Genomic DNA, 20057 nt, shown 5'->3' with positions numbered 1-20057 from the left:
CTTCTTGTCAACTTTCTCACTGTCTTCCTCCCAACTCTCAAGCTGTCACTGCCTCACCCATCTTCACACTTGCTGTACCCCTTCCTGAGTGGTGGTAGGTCAGCCCACAAGCTGGGTAGCAAGTGGAGCAGTGAGTTAAATGGAGATTGGGGCAATGAGTTGCAGGCAGCAGGTGATACAGAAGAATCAAAATGCAAGTGGGAGGCAGCAGGTGTACAGTGGTGACGGAAACAGCAACAACTCCTTTCTTTGTGCGATGGTAGAAGAGAGTGTTTTAAAACTGAAGTGTTGCTAGATTGAGAGCATTAAGCGTGGGATGATGAGAGAATGAGTTGTGTTTGAGTACAGGTAGTAGAATTTTGGATGAAATAAAATATCAAATACACTTTCAGCAACCAATGTGCTGAAGCATGGACAGGTATGCATTTTATTGTGAAGATTAGAATTTGATGGTTTAGCTTGGTTACCTTGGAATAAAAGAATTGTACAAACTGTCTGTTTAATTTAGCTGCATTTTTAATTGTGGAGTTAAATAGGAAAATAACTCATTTAAAAATAAGAATTGTTGTAAGTCTTTTTTCCGCAGTTGTTGTAAGCTGTGACATTTAATTAATAAATTAGAGACCCATTAAGAATAATAGGGTGGTTACGGTAGGGTATTTTAACTTTCCAAACATAGACTGGGACTGCCATAGTGTTTAGGGTTTAGATGGAGAGGAATTTGTTAAGTGTGTACAAAAAGTTTTCTGATTCAGTATGTGGATGTACCTACTAGAGAAGGTGCAAAACTTGACCTACTCTTAGGAAATAAGGCGGGGCAGGTGACAGATGTGTCAGTGGGGGAGCACTTTGGGGCCAGCGACCATAATTCTATTAATTTTAAAATAGTGATGGAAAAGGATAGACCAGGTATAAAAATTAAAGTTCTAAATTGGAGGAAGGTTGATTTTGACGGTATTAGGCAAGAACTTTCAAAAGCTGATTGGGGGCAGATGTTTGCAGGTAAAGGGATGGCTGGAAAATGGGAAGCCTTCAGAAAGTATAATTCTGTTCGGGTGAAAGAAAAGGCTGCTATGTACAGGGAATGCTGGATGACTAAAGAAATTGAGGGTATGGTTAAGAAAAAGAAGGAAGCATATGTCAGGTATAGATGAGATAGATTGAATGAATCTTTAGAAGAGCATAAAGGCAGCAGGAGTATACTTAAGACAGAAATCAGGAGGGCAAAACGGGGACATGAGATAGCTTTGGCAAATAGAGTTGAGGAGGATCTAAAGGGTTTTTACAAATACATTAAGGACAAAAGGGTAATTAGGGAGAGAATTGGGCCCCTCAAAGATCAGCAAGGCGGCCTTTGTGTGGAGCCACAGGAGATCGGGCAGGTACTAAACAGGTATTTACTGTGGAAAAGGATATGGAAGATATAGAATGTAGGAAATTAGATGGTGACATCTTGAAATATGTCCATATTACAGAGGAGGAAGTGTTGGATGTCATGAAACGCATAAAAGTGGATAAATCCCCAGGACCTGATCAGGTGTACCGTAGAACTCTGTGGGAAGCTCTGGAAGTGATTGCTGGGCCTCTTGTTGAGATATTTGTATCATCGATAGTCACAGGTGAGGTGCCAGAAGACTGGAGGTTGGCTAACATGGTGCCACTGTTTAAGAAAGGTGGTAAGGACAAGGCAGGGAACTATAGACCAGTGAGCCTGACGTCAGTGGTGGATTGTTGCAGGGAATCCTGAGGGACAGGATGTACATGTATTTGGAAAGGCAAGGACTGATTAGGGATAGTCAACATAGTCAACATTTGTGAAACCATGTCTCACAAACTTGATTGAGTTTTTTGAAGAAGTAACAAAAAGGATTGATAAGGGCAGAGCGGTAAATGTGATCTCTATGGACTTCAGTAAGGCGTTCGACAAAGTTCCCCATGGGGACTGGTTAGCAAGGTTAGATTTCCTGGAATACAGGGAGAACTAGCCATTTGGATACAGAACTGGCTCAAAGGTAGAAGACAGAGGGTGGTGATGGAGGGTTGTTTTTCAGACTTGAAGGCCTGTGACCTGTGGTGTGCTACAAGGATCAGTGCTGGGTCCTCTGCTTTTTGTCATTTATATAAATGATTTGGATGCGAGCATAAGTGGTATAATTAGTAAGTTTGCTGATGGCACCAAAATTGGAGGTGTAGTGGACAGCGAAGAAGGTTACCTCAGATTACAACGGGATCTGGATCAGATGGGCCAATGGGCTGAGAAGTGGCAGATGGAGTTTAATTTAGATAAATGCGAGGTGCTGCATTTTGGGAAAGCAAATCTTAGCAGGACTTATACACTTAATGGTAAGGTCCTAGGGAGTGTTGCTGATCAAAGAGACCTTGGAGTGCAGGTTCATAGCTCCTTGAAAGTGGAGATGCAGGTGAAGAAGGCGTTTGGTTTGCTTTCCTTTATTGATCAGCGTATTGAGTACAGGAATTGGGAGGTCATGTTGCGGCTGTACAGGGCATTGGTTAAGCCACTTTTGGAATATTGCATGCAGTTCTGGCCTCCTTCCTATCAGAAGGATGATGTGGAACCTCAAAATGTTCAAAAAAGACTTAGAAGGATGTTGCCAGTGTTGGAAGATTTGAGCTATAGGGAGAGGTTGAACAGGCTGGGGCTGTTTTCCCTGGAGCTTGGGAGTCTGAGGGGTGACCTTATAGAGGTTTATAAAATCATGAGGGGCATGGATAGGATAAATAAACAAAGTCTTTTCCCTGGGGTTAGGGAGTCCAGAACTAGAGGGCATAGGTTTAGGGTGAAAGGGAAAAGATATGAAAGAGATCTAAGGGGCAACATTTTCACTCAGAGAGTGGTATGTTATGGAATGAGCTGCCAGAGGATGTGGTGGAGCTGGTACTATTGCAACATTTAAAAGGTATTTGGATGGTTTTATGAATAGGAAGGGTGCTGGAAGGTGGGACTAGATTGGGTTGGGATATCTGGTTGGAATGGATGAGTTGGACCGAATGGTCTGTGTCCGTGCTGTACATTTCTATGACTCTATGACTTTTATAAACCACCCTGTGTCTTTTGCAAATCAGTGGGAGCATCTGGAAAATGTAAACCAAGTACAAGTGTTCAGCACAAGAAACATCTCAGCAGATCCTAAGAACAGAGACCACAGAATTGCTTTCCCAGTTTTCCCTTTGTCCAGAACACAATTCCCCCCACCCCGTGTCTGTGTTTAAGAGGAAGTTTATAAGGGAGCTGAGGTTTTATTTAGTAGCTGTATACCAATGGTTCATTATCGTTTGCTGTTGCGAGAATCTATTTTTTTTTATTAATGGGATGTGAGTGTTTCTGGTTAGGCCAGCATTTATTGCCCATCCCTAATTGCCCAGAAGGCCGTTTAGGGGCAACCACATTGCTGTAGATCTGGAGTCACATGTAGGCCAGACCAGGTAAGGAAGGCTGTTTCCTTCCCAAAGGACAGTATTGGTCTTTATAAATAGTAATTCTTGTTAAAAGTACAGAAACTTCATCCATGCTGCCTGTCAGCTTGGCACTAAGAAGGTGGTTTGTGCCGGGAACATTGGGGCATGATTTCCAGCATGTTTCCTCCGTGAGGTGTGTCAAGGCGTAGAGAGGCAGCTGAAGGAATGGTGTGAATATTTGAGACAAAGAAATCCAGTAGTCTGCACTGTTTGGAGGTGAAGGTAAGCTGGAATGCGGGATGTAACTTCAGGAGAAGAGGGAAGGGTGCTTGAGGCAAGAATGGAAGCTGGTTTCATTACCGAAACATTTCTTTCTGTTGTGAAGTTTCACTTTCTGGATTTGTGGAAATTGATGAAGCATTCTGCTTCCCTGGGCACAGTGGCTCAGTAGTTTACAAATGAGAGTTGTTTACAAATGAGAGGGACCGTATGTTGAAGAGGAGAGTATGTAACGGACTGGTAAGCTAGAGGAGATACTTGTTAGGAAGGAAGATGTGTTGGGCATTTTGAAAAACTTGAGGATAGACATGTCCCCCGGGCCTGACGGGATATATCCTAGGATTATGTGGGAAGCAAGAGAGGAAATTGCAGAGCCGTTGGCAATGATCTTTTCGTCTTCACTGTCAACGGGGGTGGTACCAGGGGACTGGAGAGTGGAGAATGTTGTGCCCCTGTTCAAAAAAGGGAATAGGGATAACCCCGGGAATTACAGGCCAGTTAGTCTTACTTCGGTGGTAGGCAAAGTAATGGAAAGGGTACTGAGGGATAGGATTTATGATTATCTGGAAAGACATTGCTTGATTAGGGACAGCCAGCACGGATTTGTGAGGGGTAGGTCTTGCCTTACAAGTCTTATTGAATTCTTTGAGGAGGTGACCAAGCATGTGGATGAGGGTAGAGCAGTGGATGTAGTGTACATGGATTTTAGTAAGGCATTTGATAAGGTTCCCCATGGTAGGCTTATGCGGAAAGTCAGGAGGCATGGGATAGAGGGAAATTTGGCCAGTTGGATAGAGAACTGGCTAACCGGTTGAAGTCAGAGAGTGTTGGTAGATGGTAAATATTCAGCCTGGAGCCCAGTTACAAGTGGAGTTCCGCAGGGATCAGTTCTGGGTCCTCTGCTGTTTGTAATTTTTATTAATGACTTGGAAGAGGGAGTCGAAGGGTAGGTCAGTAAATTTGCAGACGATACGAAGATTGGTGGAGTTGTGGATAGTGAGGAGGGCTGTTGTCGGCTGCAAAGGGACTTAGATATGATGCAGAGCTGGGCTGAGGCGTGGCAGATGGAGTTCAACCCTGTCAAGTGTGAGGTTGTCCATTTTGGAAGGATAAATAAGAATGCGGAATACAGGGTTAACGGTAGGGTTCTTAGTAAGGTGGAGGAGCAGAGGGATCTTGGGCTCTTTGAAAGTTGCCATTCAGGTGGATAGAGCTTTTAAGAAGGCCTATGGTGTATTAGCGTTCATTAGCAGAGGAATTGAATTCAAGAGTCGTGAGGTGATGTTGCAGCTGTACAGGACCTTGGTAAGGCCACATTTGGAGTACTGTGTGCAGTTCTGGTCACCTCATTTTAGGAAAGATGTAGAAGCTTTGGAGAGGGTGCAGAGGAGATTTACCAGGATGTTGCCTGGAATGGGAATAGGCCGTACGAGGATAGGTTGAGAGTGCTAGGCCTTTTCTCATTGGAACGGCAAAGGATGAGGGGTGACCTGATAGAGGTTTATAAGATGATCAGGGGAATAGATAGAGTAGACAGAGACTTTTTCCCCGGGTACAACAGAGTGTTACAAGGGGACATAAATTTAAGGTGAAGGGTGGAAGGTATAGGGGGGATGTCAGGGGTAGGTTCTTTACCCAGAGAGTGGTGGGGGCATGGAATGTGCTGCCTGTGGGAGTGGCAGAGTCAGAATCATTGGTGACCTTTATGCGGCAATCGGATAGGTACATGGATAGGTGCTTAAGCTTGGACAAATGTTCGGCATAACATCGTGGGCCGAAGGGCCTGTTCTGTGCTGTACTGTTCTATGTTCTATGTTCTATGGTTAGCAATTTTGCCTCACAGCACCAGGGACCTGGGTTTGATTCCTGCCTCAGGCGACTCTCTGTGTGGAGTTTGCACGTTCTCCCCGTGTCTGTGTGGGTTTCCTCCAGGTGCTCTGGCTTCCTACCACAGTCCAAAGATGTGCAGGTCAGGTGAATTGGTCATGCTAAATTGCCCATCGTGTGAGGTGCATTAGTCAGAGGGACATGGGTCTGGGTGGGTTACTCATCGGAGGGTCGGTGTGGACTTGTTGGGCCGAAGGGCCTGTTTTCACACTGTAGGGAATCTAATCTAATCTCATCTGTGTACACTCAGTAAATGTTGAACTAGTATGTAGTTACTTACGCTGTCAGTTAATGATCAAATGCCATCTCTCTCCTCAGACCCAGAGTTTGTGGGATCAACATTTATCAGAGCAGACAGTGGCACCGGTGATGATGACAAGCTATACTTCTTCTTCAGCGAGACTGCCCGAGAATTTGAATACTACAAAGTGGTGCGTGTTCCGAGAGTGGCTCGTGTTTGCAAGGTATGCACTGCCTGGCCCTCCATCCCCAAAAGGGTTATGTGATAAAAGGACAACATCACCAAGATCAACAAGACTTTTCCACTAACATCAAATCTTACCATCCCTCGTCACTTTTCTTATTCTGTGCTTTCTTTTAGAATGTATTTTTCTTAATCCTTTGGGATATGTGCGTCATTGGCAAGGTCTTCGTAGTCAAGCTTAGAGTAGTGCTGGAAAAGCACAGCAGGCCAGGCAGCATCCGAGGAACAGGAAAACCAATGTCTCAGGCAAAAGCCCTTCATTAGGAATGAGACCCTCAGCCTGCTGTGCTTTTCCAGCAATATTCTAATTTTGACTCTGAACAGTATCTGCAGTACCCACTAAGGCCTTTGTAGTTACCTATCCTTTAAAGTACCCTTGAGAAAGTACTGTTGAACAGCTTTCTTCAACCACTGCAATCCATGGACTGCACCAGCATCCAAATATAGAGAGGGTCGTAAGCAAGGGATCAAATTTGCCCAGCAATTACGATGTTCTTAGAAAGTGTGTGGACTCCAGGGAGTCTGAGCAAACTGACCACGCTACCATAGTACAAGGAGCCATTCAAATGCAAGAGATAAAAGCCGTGTAGTAATGGTAGGGGGCAGTATAATTAGGGGTACAGATATTTTCCCCTACAACCATGAGCATTAGTTCTGAAGGCTGTGTTGCCTGCCCATTGCCAAAGTTAAGGGCATCGAATGAGCACTTGAAGTGTCATGAAAGTCAAGGTCATGTGTGGAAAAGTGTAAGTAGAGCGTTTTTCTTTGGTGGCAAAAACTGATGGGTGAAAGGGCTTCTTCTGTACTGTATGATTCTATGTTTCTATGAAGATCATGGAGAAAATTTACTGTTGAAACTATTGGAAGCATGGTTAGGCAGTTTGCAGATGCCACCAAAATTGGTGGTACAATGGATAGTGAAGAAAGTTATCTAAGATTATAAAGAGATCTTGATCAATTGGGTCAATGGGCTGAGAAGTGGTAGATGGAGTTTAATTTGGATAAATGCGAGGTATTAATTTTGGTAAGCAAACAAGGACAGGATTTATACAATTAAAAGTAGAGCCCTTGGTGGTGTTGGAGAACAGAGACTTGGAGGTTCAGGTATATAATTTGAAGTTTGAGCCACATGTAGACAGGGCAATTAAGAAGTCATTTAGCACACTTGCCGTCATTGCTCAGACCTTTGAGTATAGGAATTGGATCATCGTGTTGAGGTTGTACAGGACATTGGTGAGGCCTCATCTGGAGTACACTTTACATAATTCTGGTCACCCTGCTATAGAGTCAGAGAGAGGTACAGCATGGAAACAGACCCTTTGGTCCAACTTGTCCATGCCAACCAGATATCCTAAATTAATCTATAGTCCCAGTTGCCAGCACTTGGCCCATATCCCACTAAACCCTTCCTATTCATTTACCCACCAGATGACTTTTAAATGTTGTAATTGTACCAGCCTCCACCACCTCATCTGGCAGCTCATTCCATACACACACCACCCTCTGTGTGTAAAAGTTGCCCCGCAGGTCCCTCTTAAATCTTACCCCTCTCACCCTAAACCTATGCCCTCTAGTTCTGGACTCCCCCACCCCAGGGAAAAGACCTTGATTATTTATGCTCTTCATGCCCCTCATGATTTTGTAAACCTCTATAAGGTCACCCCTCAGCCTCTGACGCTCCAGGGAAGACAGCCCTAGCCTATTGAGCCTCTCCCTGCCGCTCAAATCTTCCAACCCCAACAAACTCCTTCTCAATCTTTTCCGAACCCTTTCAAGTTTCACAACATCATTCCTATAGCAGGGAGACCAGAATTGCACACATAATTCCAAAAGTGGTCTAACCAATGTCCTGTATAGCCACGTTATTAAGTATGAGAGGATTCAGAAGAGATTTACCATGATGTCTCTGGGACTGAAGGGTTTGAATTATAAGGATGGGCTGGCACATTTTTTCACTGGAGCGTAGGAGGTCAAGAGGTTAGCTTACAGTCGTTTATACAATCATGAGGGGCATAGATAAGCTTAATAGTAAGGGTCTTTTCCTTAGGGTGGGGGAGTTCAATACTAGGGGCATATTTTTAAGCTGCAAGGAGAAAGATTTAAAAAGGACATGAGGGGTAACTGTTTTACACAGAATGGTTTGTGTTCGGAATGAACTGCAAGAGGAAGTGGTGGATGTGGGTACAGTTACAATGTTTAAAATACATTTGGATAAGTGCATAAGTACAAAAGGTTTAGAGGGATATGGGCTAAACTCAGGCAAGAAGACTAGTTTGGTTTGAGAACATGGTCAGCATGGACTTTATAAAAAATCTTAAAGTAAGGGAACACTTTGGAAGCAGCGATCATAATATGATAGAATTCAGTCTGCGGTTTGAAAGAGAGAAGGCAAAATCGGATGTAATGGTGTTACAGTTAAATAAAGGTAATTACGAGGGAATGAGAGAGGAACTGACGAAAATAGACCGGAAGCAGAGCCTAGCAGGGAAGACAGTAGAGCAAAAATGGCAGGAGTTTGTGGGTATAATTGAGGACACTGTACAGAGGTTCATCCCCAAGAAAAGAAAGATTATCCGGGGAGGGATTAGACAAAGGAAGTCAGGAAATGTATTAAAGAAAAAGAGAGATCTTATAAAGTGGCCAAGAGCACTGGGAAATCAGAAGATTGGGAAGGCTACAAAAACAAACAGAGGATAACAAAGAGAGAAATAAGGAAGGAGAGGATCAAATATGAAGGTAGGCTAGCCAATAATATTAGAAATGATAGTAAAAGTTTCTTTCAATACATAAGAAACAAACGACAGGCAAAAGCAGACATTGGGCCACTTCAAACTGATGCTGGAAGCCGAGTGATTGGAGATAAGGAAATAGCAGGAGAACTTAATAAGTACTTTGCGTCAGTCTTCACAGTGGAAGACATCAGTAATATCCCAACAATTAAAGGGAGTCAGGGGGCTGAGTTGAGTATGGTTGCCATTACAAAAGAGAAAGTGCTAGAAAATCTAAAACGTCTTAAAATTGATAAATCTCCTGGTCCCGATGGGCTACATCCTAGAGTTCTGAGGGAGGTGGCTGAGGAAATAGCAGAGGCGTTGGTTGAGATCTTTCAAAAGTCCCGGATGATTGGACGATCGCTATTGTAACCCCATTGTTCAAGAAAGGATCAAGACAAAAGATGAAAAATCATAGGCCAATTAGCCTAACCTTGGTTGTTGGTAAAATTCTAGAATCCATCATTAAGGATGAGGTTTCTAAATTCTTGGAAGAGCAGGGTCGGATTAGAACAAGTCAACATGGATTTAGTAAGGGGAGGTCGTGCCTGACAAGCCTGTTGGAATTCTTTGAAGAGGTGACAAGTAGGTTAGACCAGGGAAACCCAGTGGATGTGGTCTATCTAGACTTCCAAAAGGCCTTTTATAAAGTGCCACACAGGAGGCTGCTGAGCAAGGTGAGGGCCCATGGTGTTCGAAGTGAGCTACTGGTATGGATTGAGGATTGGCTGTCTGACAGAAGGCAGAGAGTTGGGATAGGAGGTTCTTTTTCGGAATGGCAACTGGTGACAAGCGGTTCAGTGTTGGGGCCGCAGCTGTTCACATTATATATTAATGATCTGGATGAAGGGACTGGGGGCATTCTAGCGAAGGTTGCTGATGATACAAAGTTAGGTGGACAGGCAGGTAGTACTGAGGAAGTGGGGAGGCTGCAGAAGGATCTAGACAGTTTGGAGGAGTGGTCCAGGAAATGGCTGATGGAATTCAATGTGAGCAAATGCGAGGTCTTGCACTTTGGAAAAAAGAATATAAGCATGGACTACTTTCTAAACGGTGAGAAAATTCGTAAAGCCAAAGTACAGAGGGATCTGGGAGTGCTAGTCGAGGATTCTCTAAAGGTAAACATGCAGGTTGAGTCCGTGATTAAGAAAGTGAATGCAATGTTGTCATTTATCTCAAGAGGGTTGGAATATAAAAGCACCGTTGTGCTACTGAGACTTTATAAAGCTCTGGTTAGGCCCCATTTGGAGTACTGTGTCCAGTTTTGGTCCCCACACCTCAGGAAGCACATACTGGCACTGGAAAATGTCCTGCGGAGATTCACACGGATGATCCCTGGAATGGTAGGTCTGACATACGAGAAACGGCTGAGGATCCTGGGATTGTATTCATTGGAGTTTAGAAGATTAAGGGGAGATCTAATAGAAACTTACAAGATAATACATGGCTTGGAAAGGATGGACGCTAGGAAATTGTTTCTGTTAGGCAAGGAGTCTAGGACCCGTGGGCACAGCCTTAGAATTAGAGGGGGTAAATTCAGAACAGAAATGCGGAGACATTTCTTCAGCCAGAGAGTGGTGGGCCTGTGGAATTCATTGCCGCAGAGTGCAGTGGAGGCCGGGACGCTAAATGTCTTCAAGGCAGAAATTGATAAATTCTTGATGTCACAAGGAATTAAGGGCTACGGGGAGAATGCGGGTAAGTGGAGTTGAAATGCCCATCAGCCATGATTGAATGGCGGAGTGGACTCGATGGGTCGAATGGCCTTACTTCCACTCCTATGCCCCATATGGTCTTATGGACTAATTGGACTGAGGGTGTCTGTTTCCATACTGTATGACTGTATTACTCTATAATATGAGACCCTAGGGATGTATCAGCTTTCAGTTCCATTAAGTACTCCAACTAATACCCATTTTCTGTTCCTTTTTTTAATAGACTCTTGCTCCTCTGGCATTTATGAAAAGTTACTTATGTTTTATTTTAAGAAGACCAAATCAAAGCAATTTTTAAATTGCTCTGAAATTTCCTTTTTTTTCCAATTATCAATTCATTTGTTTCAAACTCTGAGACCAACATTAACCTTCATTAATCCTTTTCTTTTTATTATAAGTTCTTGCAATCTACTTTCAAGTTCCTCACAAGTTTACTCTATTTTCCGCACTTAATCCATCTCTTGGTCCTACCTTAAATGACTCCTCTTTGGGTATAATATATCCATAATTCCTCTTGTTAGCACGATTGGGCCATTTTTCCTGTTATATTTTAGAAAGGAACTGTTGCAGTGCATACAGTCATTCTTTAAATATTAGCCATTGCCTATCGACCATCGCACCTTTTAATGAAGTTACCCAGTTTATCACAAGCAGATTTTCTTTCCTAAAATATATCAGTGAACCAGAAGAATTGTTCTGATAACCAAACAAAAATGGTCTTAGACTTTAATTCCAGATTTTTAAAAAATTCAAATTCCACCATCTGCCATATTGGGATTCAAACCCAAGCATTACCTGGGTCATTGGACTACTATGATGTGGTGGTGCTGGTGTTGTATAGGGTGGAGAAAATCAGATGTTACACAATGCCATGTTGTGGTTGACCTCACCTGATCAAGGAGCAGCGCTCCGAAAGCTTGTGATTTCAAATAAACCTGTTGGACTGTAACCTGGTGTCATGTGACTTCTGATTTTGGATTACTAGTCCAATAACAATATCACTACACTATCACCAACTAACCATTGCCAAATTGCCACGTCGAAAAAAAACCCAGCAAAGACTACTGTTGCCAGATACAGGGGGATCTATTTTGTGAAGTAAAATTCTGCACCTCACAACTGGTACGTGGTTCTCACCTGAAAATCAGTAGCACTGACTTCCAAGTGAACCTGTTCCATAACTCCTGCGAGGCTCTCGGCCTGGAGAGAATCATTCTAAACATACCCTCAAACTAAAATAATTGGAACTGGAAATGACATGCAATTTGTGTGCAGTGTGGTAAGATTGGAAGTGGAACCTGAAGTGAAAGCAAGGCTGGGGGAAAGCCCCTAATATTTGGTTAGGGATTTCAGCATGAGAATATTTACCACTGATTTCAATCATTGAAAAAAACAAGTGTCCTTATGTTACTTACTGCATAATTTTGATGCATTACAAATAAATCACTGAACGATTTTTATTTCTATTTTCCTGTTCCTATCTTCAGGTTTAAGGAGTAAGCACAACGGTTTCCAATCGCATGTCTTTATCTTTGACAGACTTCAGTCTTCTGTGATGAATTTCACTTCTGTACTTAACTGTTGGGTATTGTCTGGTGTGGCTCAGTAGGCCCGCTCTGGCATAGCAGCTTCTGCCACATTTGTTACAGATGACAACAGTGGACAGTGAGCTTTCTCTGAACCCTCTTCTTGCTTTGTGAGTTTTCTATTTCTCCTCATGTGTGGCTTGAGGAGCTACAGCTCAGAGCCAGATGGAGACTGAGCTTGGATATCTGATTGCAAACCATTGTATTGATGGTAATTGCCTCTCTTCCTGCGGGCGGTTTAGTCACATGATTCTCACAGTACTGAATCCAACTGCCTTTTTAAAGTACTGCTTTGAAATAGTAGTCAATTAAGGGTTGAGTGCTGCTCCATAAGGCATCTACTGACAATAATAACTAACACTGGGCCACAAAAGGAAATCTGTCCTGGAGAAAGTAATCCGGAACTTGCATTTGTGCTCTCTGCAATTAATTCCTTCTTGTGTCAATACAGTGAAACAGTGGTTACAATTTAGCAAACTTTGTCAGGAGACTTCTAAAATCTGTTGGTGCGTGTCCTCAAACTTTTGTATCTTCTGTCCAGTGAAAGAGGATGAAGAGAGTATAGCTGGGGTTTGAGAATCTTTGATTATGTTGGCTGCTCGTCTGAGGTAGCAGCAAGTGTAGACAGAGTCAATTTGAAGGAAGACTGGCTTTTGTGATGGTCTGGGTTGTGTTCATATATCTGTAAGTTCTTATGGTTTTGGGCACAGCAGTTTCCATACCAAGCTGTGATGCAGGATGCTTTCTATGGTCCATCTATAAAAATTGGTAAAAGTCATTGCGGATATGCTGAATTTCCTTAGCCTCCCGAGGAGTCATAGAGCCATAGTGATGTACAGCATGGAAACAGACCATTCGGTCCAACCCGTCCATGCTGAGCAGATATCCCAACCCAATCGCGCCCCACCTGCCAGCACCCGGCACATATCCCTCCAAACCCTTCCTATTTATATACCCATCCAGATGCTTTTTAAATGTTGCAATTGTACCAGCCTCCATCACTTCCTCTGGCAGCACATTCCATACACGTACCACTCTCTGAGTGAAAAGGTTGCCCCTTAGTTCTCTTTTATATTTTTCCCCTCTCACCCTAAACCTATGCCCTCTAGTTCTGGACTTCCCGACCCCAGCGAAAAGACTTTGTTTATTTACCCTATCCATGCTCCTCATGATTTTGTAAACGTCTATAAGGTCACCCAACAGCCTCCAACGCTTCAGGGAAAACAGCCCCAGTCTATTCAGCCTCTCCCTGTAGCTCAAATCCTTCAACCCTGACAACATCCTTGTAAATCTTTTCTGAACCCTTTCAGGTTTCACAACAACTTTCAGATAGGAAGGAGACCAGAATTGCATGCAATATTCCATCAGTGGCTTAACCAATGTCCTGTACAGCCACAACATGACCTCCCAACTCCTGTACTCAATACTCTGACCAATAAAGGAAAGCATACCAAACATCTTCACTATCCTATGTACCTGTGACTCCACTTTCAAGGAGCTATGAACCTGCACTCCAAGGTCTGTTTGTTCAGCAACACCCCCTAGGACCGTACCATTAAGTGTATAAATCCTGCTAAGATTTGCTTTCCCAAAATTTGGCACCTCGCATTTATCTGAATTAAACTCCGCCTGCCACTTCTCAGCCCATTGGCCCATCTGGTCAAGATCCTGTTGTAATCTGAGGTAACCCTCTTCGCTGTCCACTACACCTCCAATTTTGGTGTCAGCTGCAAATTTACTAACTGTACCTCTCTTATGCTCGCATCCAAATCATTTATGTAAGTGAGGAAAAGTAGAGGACCCAGCACCAATCCTTGTGGCACTTCACTGCTTATAGGCCTCCAGTGTGAAAAACAACCCTCCACCACCACCCTCTCTCTTCTACCTTTGAGCCAGTTCTGTATCCAAATGGCTAGTTCTCCCTGTATTCCATGAGATCTAACCTTGCTAATCAGTCTCCCATGGGGAACCTTGTCAAACGCTTTACTGAAGTCCATATAGATCATATCTACCGCTCTGCCCTCATCAATCCTCTTTGTTACTTCTTCAAAACACTCAATCAAGTTTGTGAGACATGATTTCCCACACACAAAGCCATGTTGACTGTCCCTAATCAGTACTTGCTTTTCCAAATACATGTACATCCTGTCCCTCACGATTCTCTTTCTGGGTAATCCAAATTTGGAGGAGTGTAAAAATTTCTGACTGGACCAGCTGCTCCTTTTTTGAGGTATTTTAGGTGCTGAAGGTGATTTCCTCGAATTCCAGGAGCAGCAATGACTGTTTTATATGTTGTTGCATTGTTTTTTGAAGTTGAGGAAGTAGAGGCATTGTTGTGTTTTCTTGACTGTAGCATCAACATGGATGGACTTGGATAGAACTTGAAGCTTTTAACCCCCTCCACCTCAACATCACTGATACAGACAGAGGCATGTCCTCCACTCTGCTTCCTGAAGTCGATAACCAGCTCCTTCATTTTGCTGATATTGAGAGAGATATTGTTAGTTTTGCACCATGCCATCAAGCTATCTTTTTCCTTTACTCTGTCTCATTGCTGTTTAATATCAAATATGGTGGTATCGTCAGCAAATTTGTAAATGGAGTTGGGGTTGAATTTGGCCACACAGTTATGAGTGTATAAGGAGTAAAGTAAGGAGTTGTGTACAACCGTTGAGGGGCACTGGTGTTGAGGATTTTCGTAGAGGTGGTGTTGTCACCAATCCTTACTGAGTGCTGTCTGCAGGTAAGGAAGTTGAAGATCCAGTTGCATGGGGGGGAAGCAGAGACTGAGGTCTCGGAGCTTGGAGATGATAGGTTAAAATTATAGTGTTAAAAGTGGAGCTCAGATTAATAGATAGGAACCTGACATGGGTGTCCTTGTCATCCACATGTTCCAGGATCAGTGTAGGGTAACAGAGGTGGTGTCTGCTGTGGACCTGTTATGACAGTACGTGAATTTTAGTGGATTAAGGAAGTCTGGGAGGCTGGAGTTGCTGTGTGCCATTGCTAAGTTCCTGAAGTACCTCATAATGATGGATGTCAGAGCCACTGGGCAGTAGTCATTAAGGCACATTGCCTGATGTTTTATTGGGGACTAGGATGATAGTGATCTTCCCTATATCTTATAATTTAAGAGACCTGAGAGGCAGAAAGGCTGGGAAGGAGAGAGAAAGAGAAAGCAGGAGCTAGCAAGAGGAGTTGGGAGAGGGATTTAGGTAGTAGAGTGGAGGGAAGGATGGGCAAAAGGTGGTGTGGGAGAACGAGGATGGCTGCAGAGACTGGGAAGCTTTACGAGATGCGAGAAGAGAGTGAGACAAAAAAAGAGTGTGAGACCAAAGAAGAGATTGAGACCAGTACAAATGCAAACCTGTCAACAAAGGAACATGTCACTAATTACAAGTTAGGAAAATGTAAAATCACTGAGGTGATGGCTTACATTCAAATGAAGGTGGAATGGAACCTGCATTCAAGGACCATTATGGTGATATTAGCTAGTGCTAGGCTCACAGACAGATGACTGCAGGAAATTCTTCTGCATGAGGGTGAACAGCCAAAACTCATGGTCCACATTGGTCCTCACAACAGAAAGGAGGGAATGTGTGGTCATGCAATCATAATGCAGGGAGCTAGGTAGAAAATTAGCAAACAGGATCTTTGAAATAGTAATCTTTGGGTTACTCCCAGTATTGTACTGAATTGAATTGAATTGAATTGAATTTATTGTCACGTGTACTGAGGCACAGTGAAAAGCTTTGTTTTGCGAGCAATACAGGCAGATCACAGAGTTAAGTAGCACAGATAGTAAATAATAGGTAAACAGAGGCAAAAATAAAAACACAGGTACAGGCGACCACAGGCAAGTCAGTATAGAATTAGGAAGATGAGACAGATGGAATGCCTACTAGATTGTATTTACTGATTTATAGTTTCCCTTTTAGTTAATCTGTTTCATTTCGAATGTTATATGCATTTAGATACAGAACCTTCAAATTTTTTTTATGCTTTTTAAATTTGAATCTTATCTGTTAGTTGACTCTTACATTTGACTCTATTCCTTCCTGTCACACTTTGTTTATCATTTCTGACACTAAACCTTTTTTCTTTGGCCTTGCTCTACTCTTCCCAAGTTTCAAAATTCCATCATCTGTCTTGACAAGATTCAGGCCTGGGTCCCCAAGACATTACCTGGGGCTCTGGATTAACAATCCAGTGATAATACCACTAGGCTATCACCTCCCCGCTGCGGACACTATTACTGAGAGTTATTGTAATCCTTCTGCTACGTCACTAGATATGGACTATCACACGGAAAGTTCCCCCCTCAATCTCAAATTTCCATTTGTCAGTAACCCTCTATCATACTAATATCCTGTCCGAGGACCACAGGATATTAAGTATCCTAAAGTGTAGTACCTTGTCAAATGCCTATTGGAAAACCAAAAATATTACATCTACTGATTTGCCTTTGTTCATCCTATATACAATATAATGCAGCATAGGAACATGAGAACATAAGAGCTAGGAGCAGGAGTAGGCCATCTGGCCTCTTGAACTTGCTCCACAATTCAATAAGATCATGCCTGATCTTTTCATGGACTCAGCTCCACTTACCCACGCACTCACCGTAACTCTTAATTCCTTTATTGTTAAAAAAAAATCTTAGCTTTAAAAACATTTACTGAATTATTGTCAACTACTTCACTGGCTAGGGAATTCCATAGATTCACAATCCTCTGGGTTAAGAAATTCCTCTTTAATTTAGTCCTAAATCTGCTCTCACTAATTTTGAGGCTATGCTGTCTTGTCGTAGTTTCACCTGCCACTCTACTTGTATCTTATCTATTCCCTTTATAATTGTTTATGTTTCTATAAGATCCCCCACCTCATTCTTCTGAATTCCAATGAATATAATCGCAGTCTACGCAGCCTCTCCTCACAAGCCAATCCCCTCAGCTCCGGAATCAACCTCGTGAACCTCCTCTGCACCCCCTCCAGTGCCAGGCCAAAACTACACGCATCACTCCATGTGTGACCTCACCAGTGCCCTATACAGCTGCAACCTAACATTCCTGCTTCAAAACTCAATCCCTTTAGCAATTAAGGACAAAATTCCATTTACCTTCTTAATCATTTGTTGTACCTCCAGCTCAACCTTCTGTGATTCATGCACAGTGACACCCAGGTCCCTCTGCACAACAGCATGCTACGGCCCTGCAGCCCACCAAGCCTACACTGATTCCTAATCCTTATTTAGATCCGTTTCTTATTGCCTATAAATGGAATCTAGCCCACTGCCTCACATTCATGTGTGAATCAAGATACGCCTTCAATGTTGTTAATGTGTCTGCTTCCACCACATCCACTGACTGTGCACTCCAGGCATCCATCACCCTCTGTGTGAAACATTTTAGGGGAGAAGTGCAGGGAAACTTACCCTCTTTCCACCCTAGAAAAAAGCCTCTGACCATTCCACCCTATCTATGTCTCTCATCATTTTGTAGACCTGTCAGGTTGCCCATCAGCCTCCGTCTTTCCGAGTTTATATATCCTCTCCTCATACCCTCCAGACCAAGCAACATCTTGGTAAACCTTCTCTTCACCTTTTCCAAAATACCCACATCCTTCTGGTAGTGTGGTGACCAGAGCTGCATGCAACATTCCAAATGTGGTCTCACAAAGTTTTGTACAGCTGTAACATAACTGGCCAACTTTTATATTCGATGCCCTGGCTGATTGAAGGCAAGCATGCTGTATGTCTTATTGGATCACCTCATCCACCAGTGTTGCCACTTTGAGAGATCTGTCGACCTGTACACCCAGATCCCTCTATGTCAATGCTCCTAAGGGTTCTGACATTTATTGTAGAATTTGCACCTGAATTTGATTTTCCTAAATTCATCCTCTTCCATTTGTCTGGATTAAATTCAATCTGCCATTTCACTGCCCAAATCTGTAATCTATTGTGGATGACACCAAAATTGGTGGCATAGTAGACAGTCAAGAAGGTTTTCTAAGATTACAAAGGATTTTGATGAAATGGGTCAATGGGCTGAAAAATGGCAGATGAAGTTCAATATAGTTAAATGTGAGATGTTGCATTTTGTTACAATAGACAAGGGTAGGGCCTTCGATAGTGCTGTAGAACAGAAGGACCCAGGGATGCAGATACGTAATGCTTTAAAGTTTGTGTCACATATAGACAAGATGATTAAAAAGGCATTTGGCATGTTTGCCTTCATTGCTCAATCCTTTGAGTATAGGAGTTGGGACATTATGTTGAGGTTGTACTGAACATTGGTGAGGCCTCTTCTGGAATACTATGTTCAGTTCTGGTCGTCCAGTTATAGGAAGGATATTATTAAGCTAGGCAGGTTCAGAAGATATTTAGCAGGGTGTTGCTGGGTATGGAAGGTTTGAGTTATAAAGAAAGGCTGGGACATTTTTCAGTGCAGTGTAGGAGGTTGAGAGGTAACCTGATAGTAGTTTATAAAATACTGAGAAGTGGGGAACGGGGAACTTCAAGACTAGGGAGCTTGTCTTAAGATGAGAGGAGAGAGATTTAAAAAATACGTAAGAGGCGCTTTTTTTTAAACAGAGGTTGGTTTGTGAAAAATGAACTTCCTGAGGAAGTGGTGGATTCAGGTACAATTACAATGTTTAAAAGACATTTGGATGAGTACATGAATAGGAAAGATTTGGAGGGATATGGGCCAGGAGCAGGCAGGTGGGACTAGTTCAGTTTGGGATTAAATTTGGCATTGACTGGTTAGACCAAAGACCCGATGACTCTAGGATTTAGTCTATATCCTACTGCATCATTTGACAATCCTGCTCACGATCTGCAACTTGGCCAATTTTGGTGTCATCCTCAAACTTACTAATCCGACTGAAAGTGTAGTGCTGGAAAAGCACAGCAGGTCAGGCAGCATCCAAGGAGCAGGAGAATCGACGTATTGGGCATATTCCACCATTTATATATATATTACAATCTAAGAAGGTCATAGCACTGATCCCTGTGGACCATCACTAGTTACTGATCTCCATTCTGAGAAACACCCTTCCACAACTACTCTTTGTTTTCTATGACCAAGCCAGTTTTGTATCCACTTAGTCAGCTCACCCTGGATCCCATGAGACTCCACCTTATGTAGCAGCCTGCTATGAGTTATCAAATGCCCTATTGTAATCCGTGTAGATAACATCAAGTTCCTCATCAATCGTCCTTGATAACTTCTCAAAAAACCCAAGTTAGTGAGACATGACCTTCCCCTCACAAACCCATGCTGCCTTTCACTAACAAGTCCATTCGCTTCCAAATGTGAATAAATTCAGTCTCTCAGTATCTCCTCCAATAACTTGCCCACCACTGACATCAGGCCCACCTACCTCTAATTACCTGGGTTATCTCTGTTTCCATTCTTAAGAAAAAGAAACAACATTCTTCAGTCTTTTGGAATCACACAAGAGGACAAAGAAGATGCAAAGATATCTGTTAAGGCCCTAGCTATTTCTTCCCTTTCCTCCCACTGTATCCTGGAATACATTCCATCTGCCCCTGGGCACGTCTTCCTTAATGTATTTCAAGGCATCCTTCATTATTTTGACCTGCCTGAGAGTATTCACAAACCTACCCTCACCTTAACATCCATCACATTCCCCTCTTTCTGAATATTGATGTAAAGTACTCATTAAGGATATCCCCAATTCTCTGGCTCCACACATAACCTCCTTCCTTTATCTCTGAGTCTGCCTACTCTTTCCCTAGCTACACTGTTGCTCCTAAGATATGTATAAAGTGCCTTGAGTTTCTCCTTAACCCTGCTGGCCAAAGACATTTTATAGCCCCTTTTAGCCCTCCTAACTCCCTATTTGAGCTCCTTCCTATTTTCTGTAGATTCTTCAAGGATATTCTTCTGGT

At 42.9% G+C, this 20057-nt stretch overlaps 1 protein-coding gene across 1 annotated transcript in view; it reads left to right on the top strand.

Annotated features, from left to right (window-relative positions):
* LOC122550633 (semaphorin-4F) overlaps positions 1-20057 on the top strand; it is a 243093-nt gene that overhangs the window by 166775 nt on the left and 56261 nt on the right. Inside the window, exon 7 of the mRNA XM_043691726.2 lies at positions 5902-6047. Within this exon, the coding sequence (XP_043547661.1) occupies positions 5902-6047 (146 nt within the window). The remainder of the gene's footprint in view (positions 1-5901; positions 6048-20057) is intronic.

The sequence above is a fragment of the Chiloscyllium plagiosum genome, unplaced genomic scaffold (genome assembly GCF_037043375.1).
Source record: "Chiloscyllium plagiosum isolate Xiang-an unplaced genomic scaffold, Cpla_swu_hap1 HiC_scaffold_1, whole genome shotgun sequence".
Lineage (NCBI taxonomy): Eukaryota > Metazoa > Chordata > Chondrichthyes > Orectolobiformes > Hemiscylliidae > Chiloscyllium > Chiloscyllium plagiosum.
Note: the sequence above shows the minus strand (reverse complement) of the source record. Positions and strands in the feature narration are given on the sequence as shown.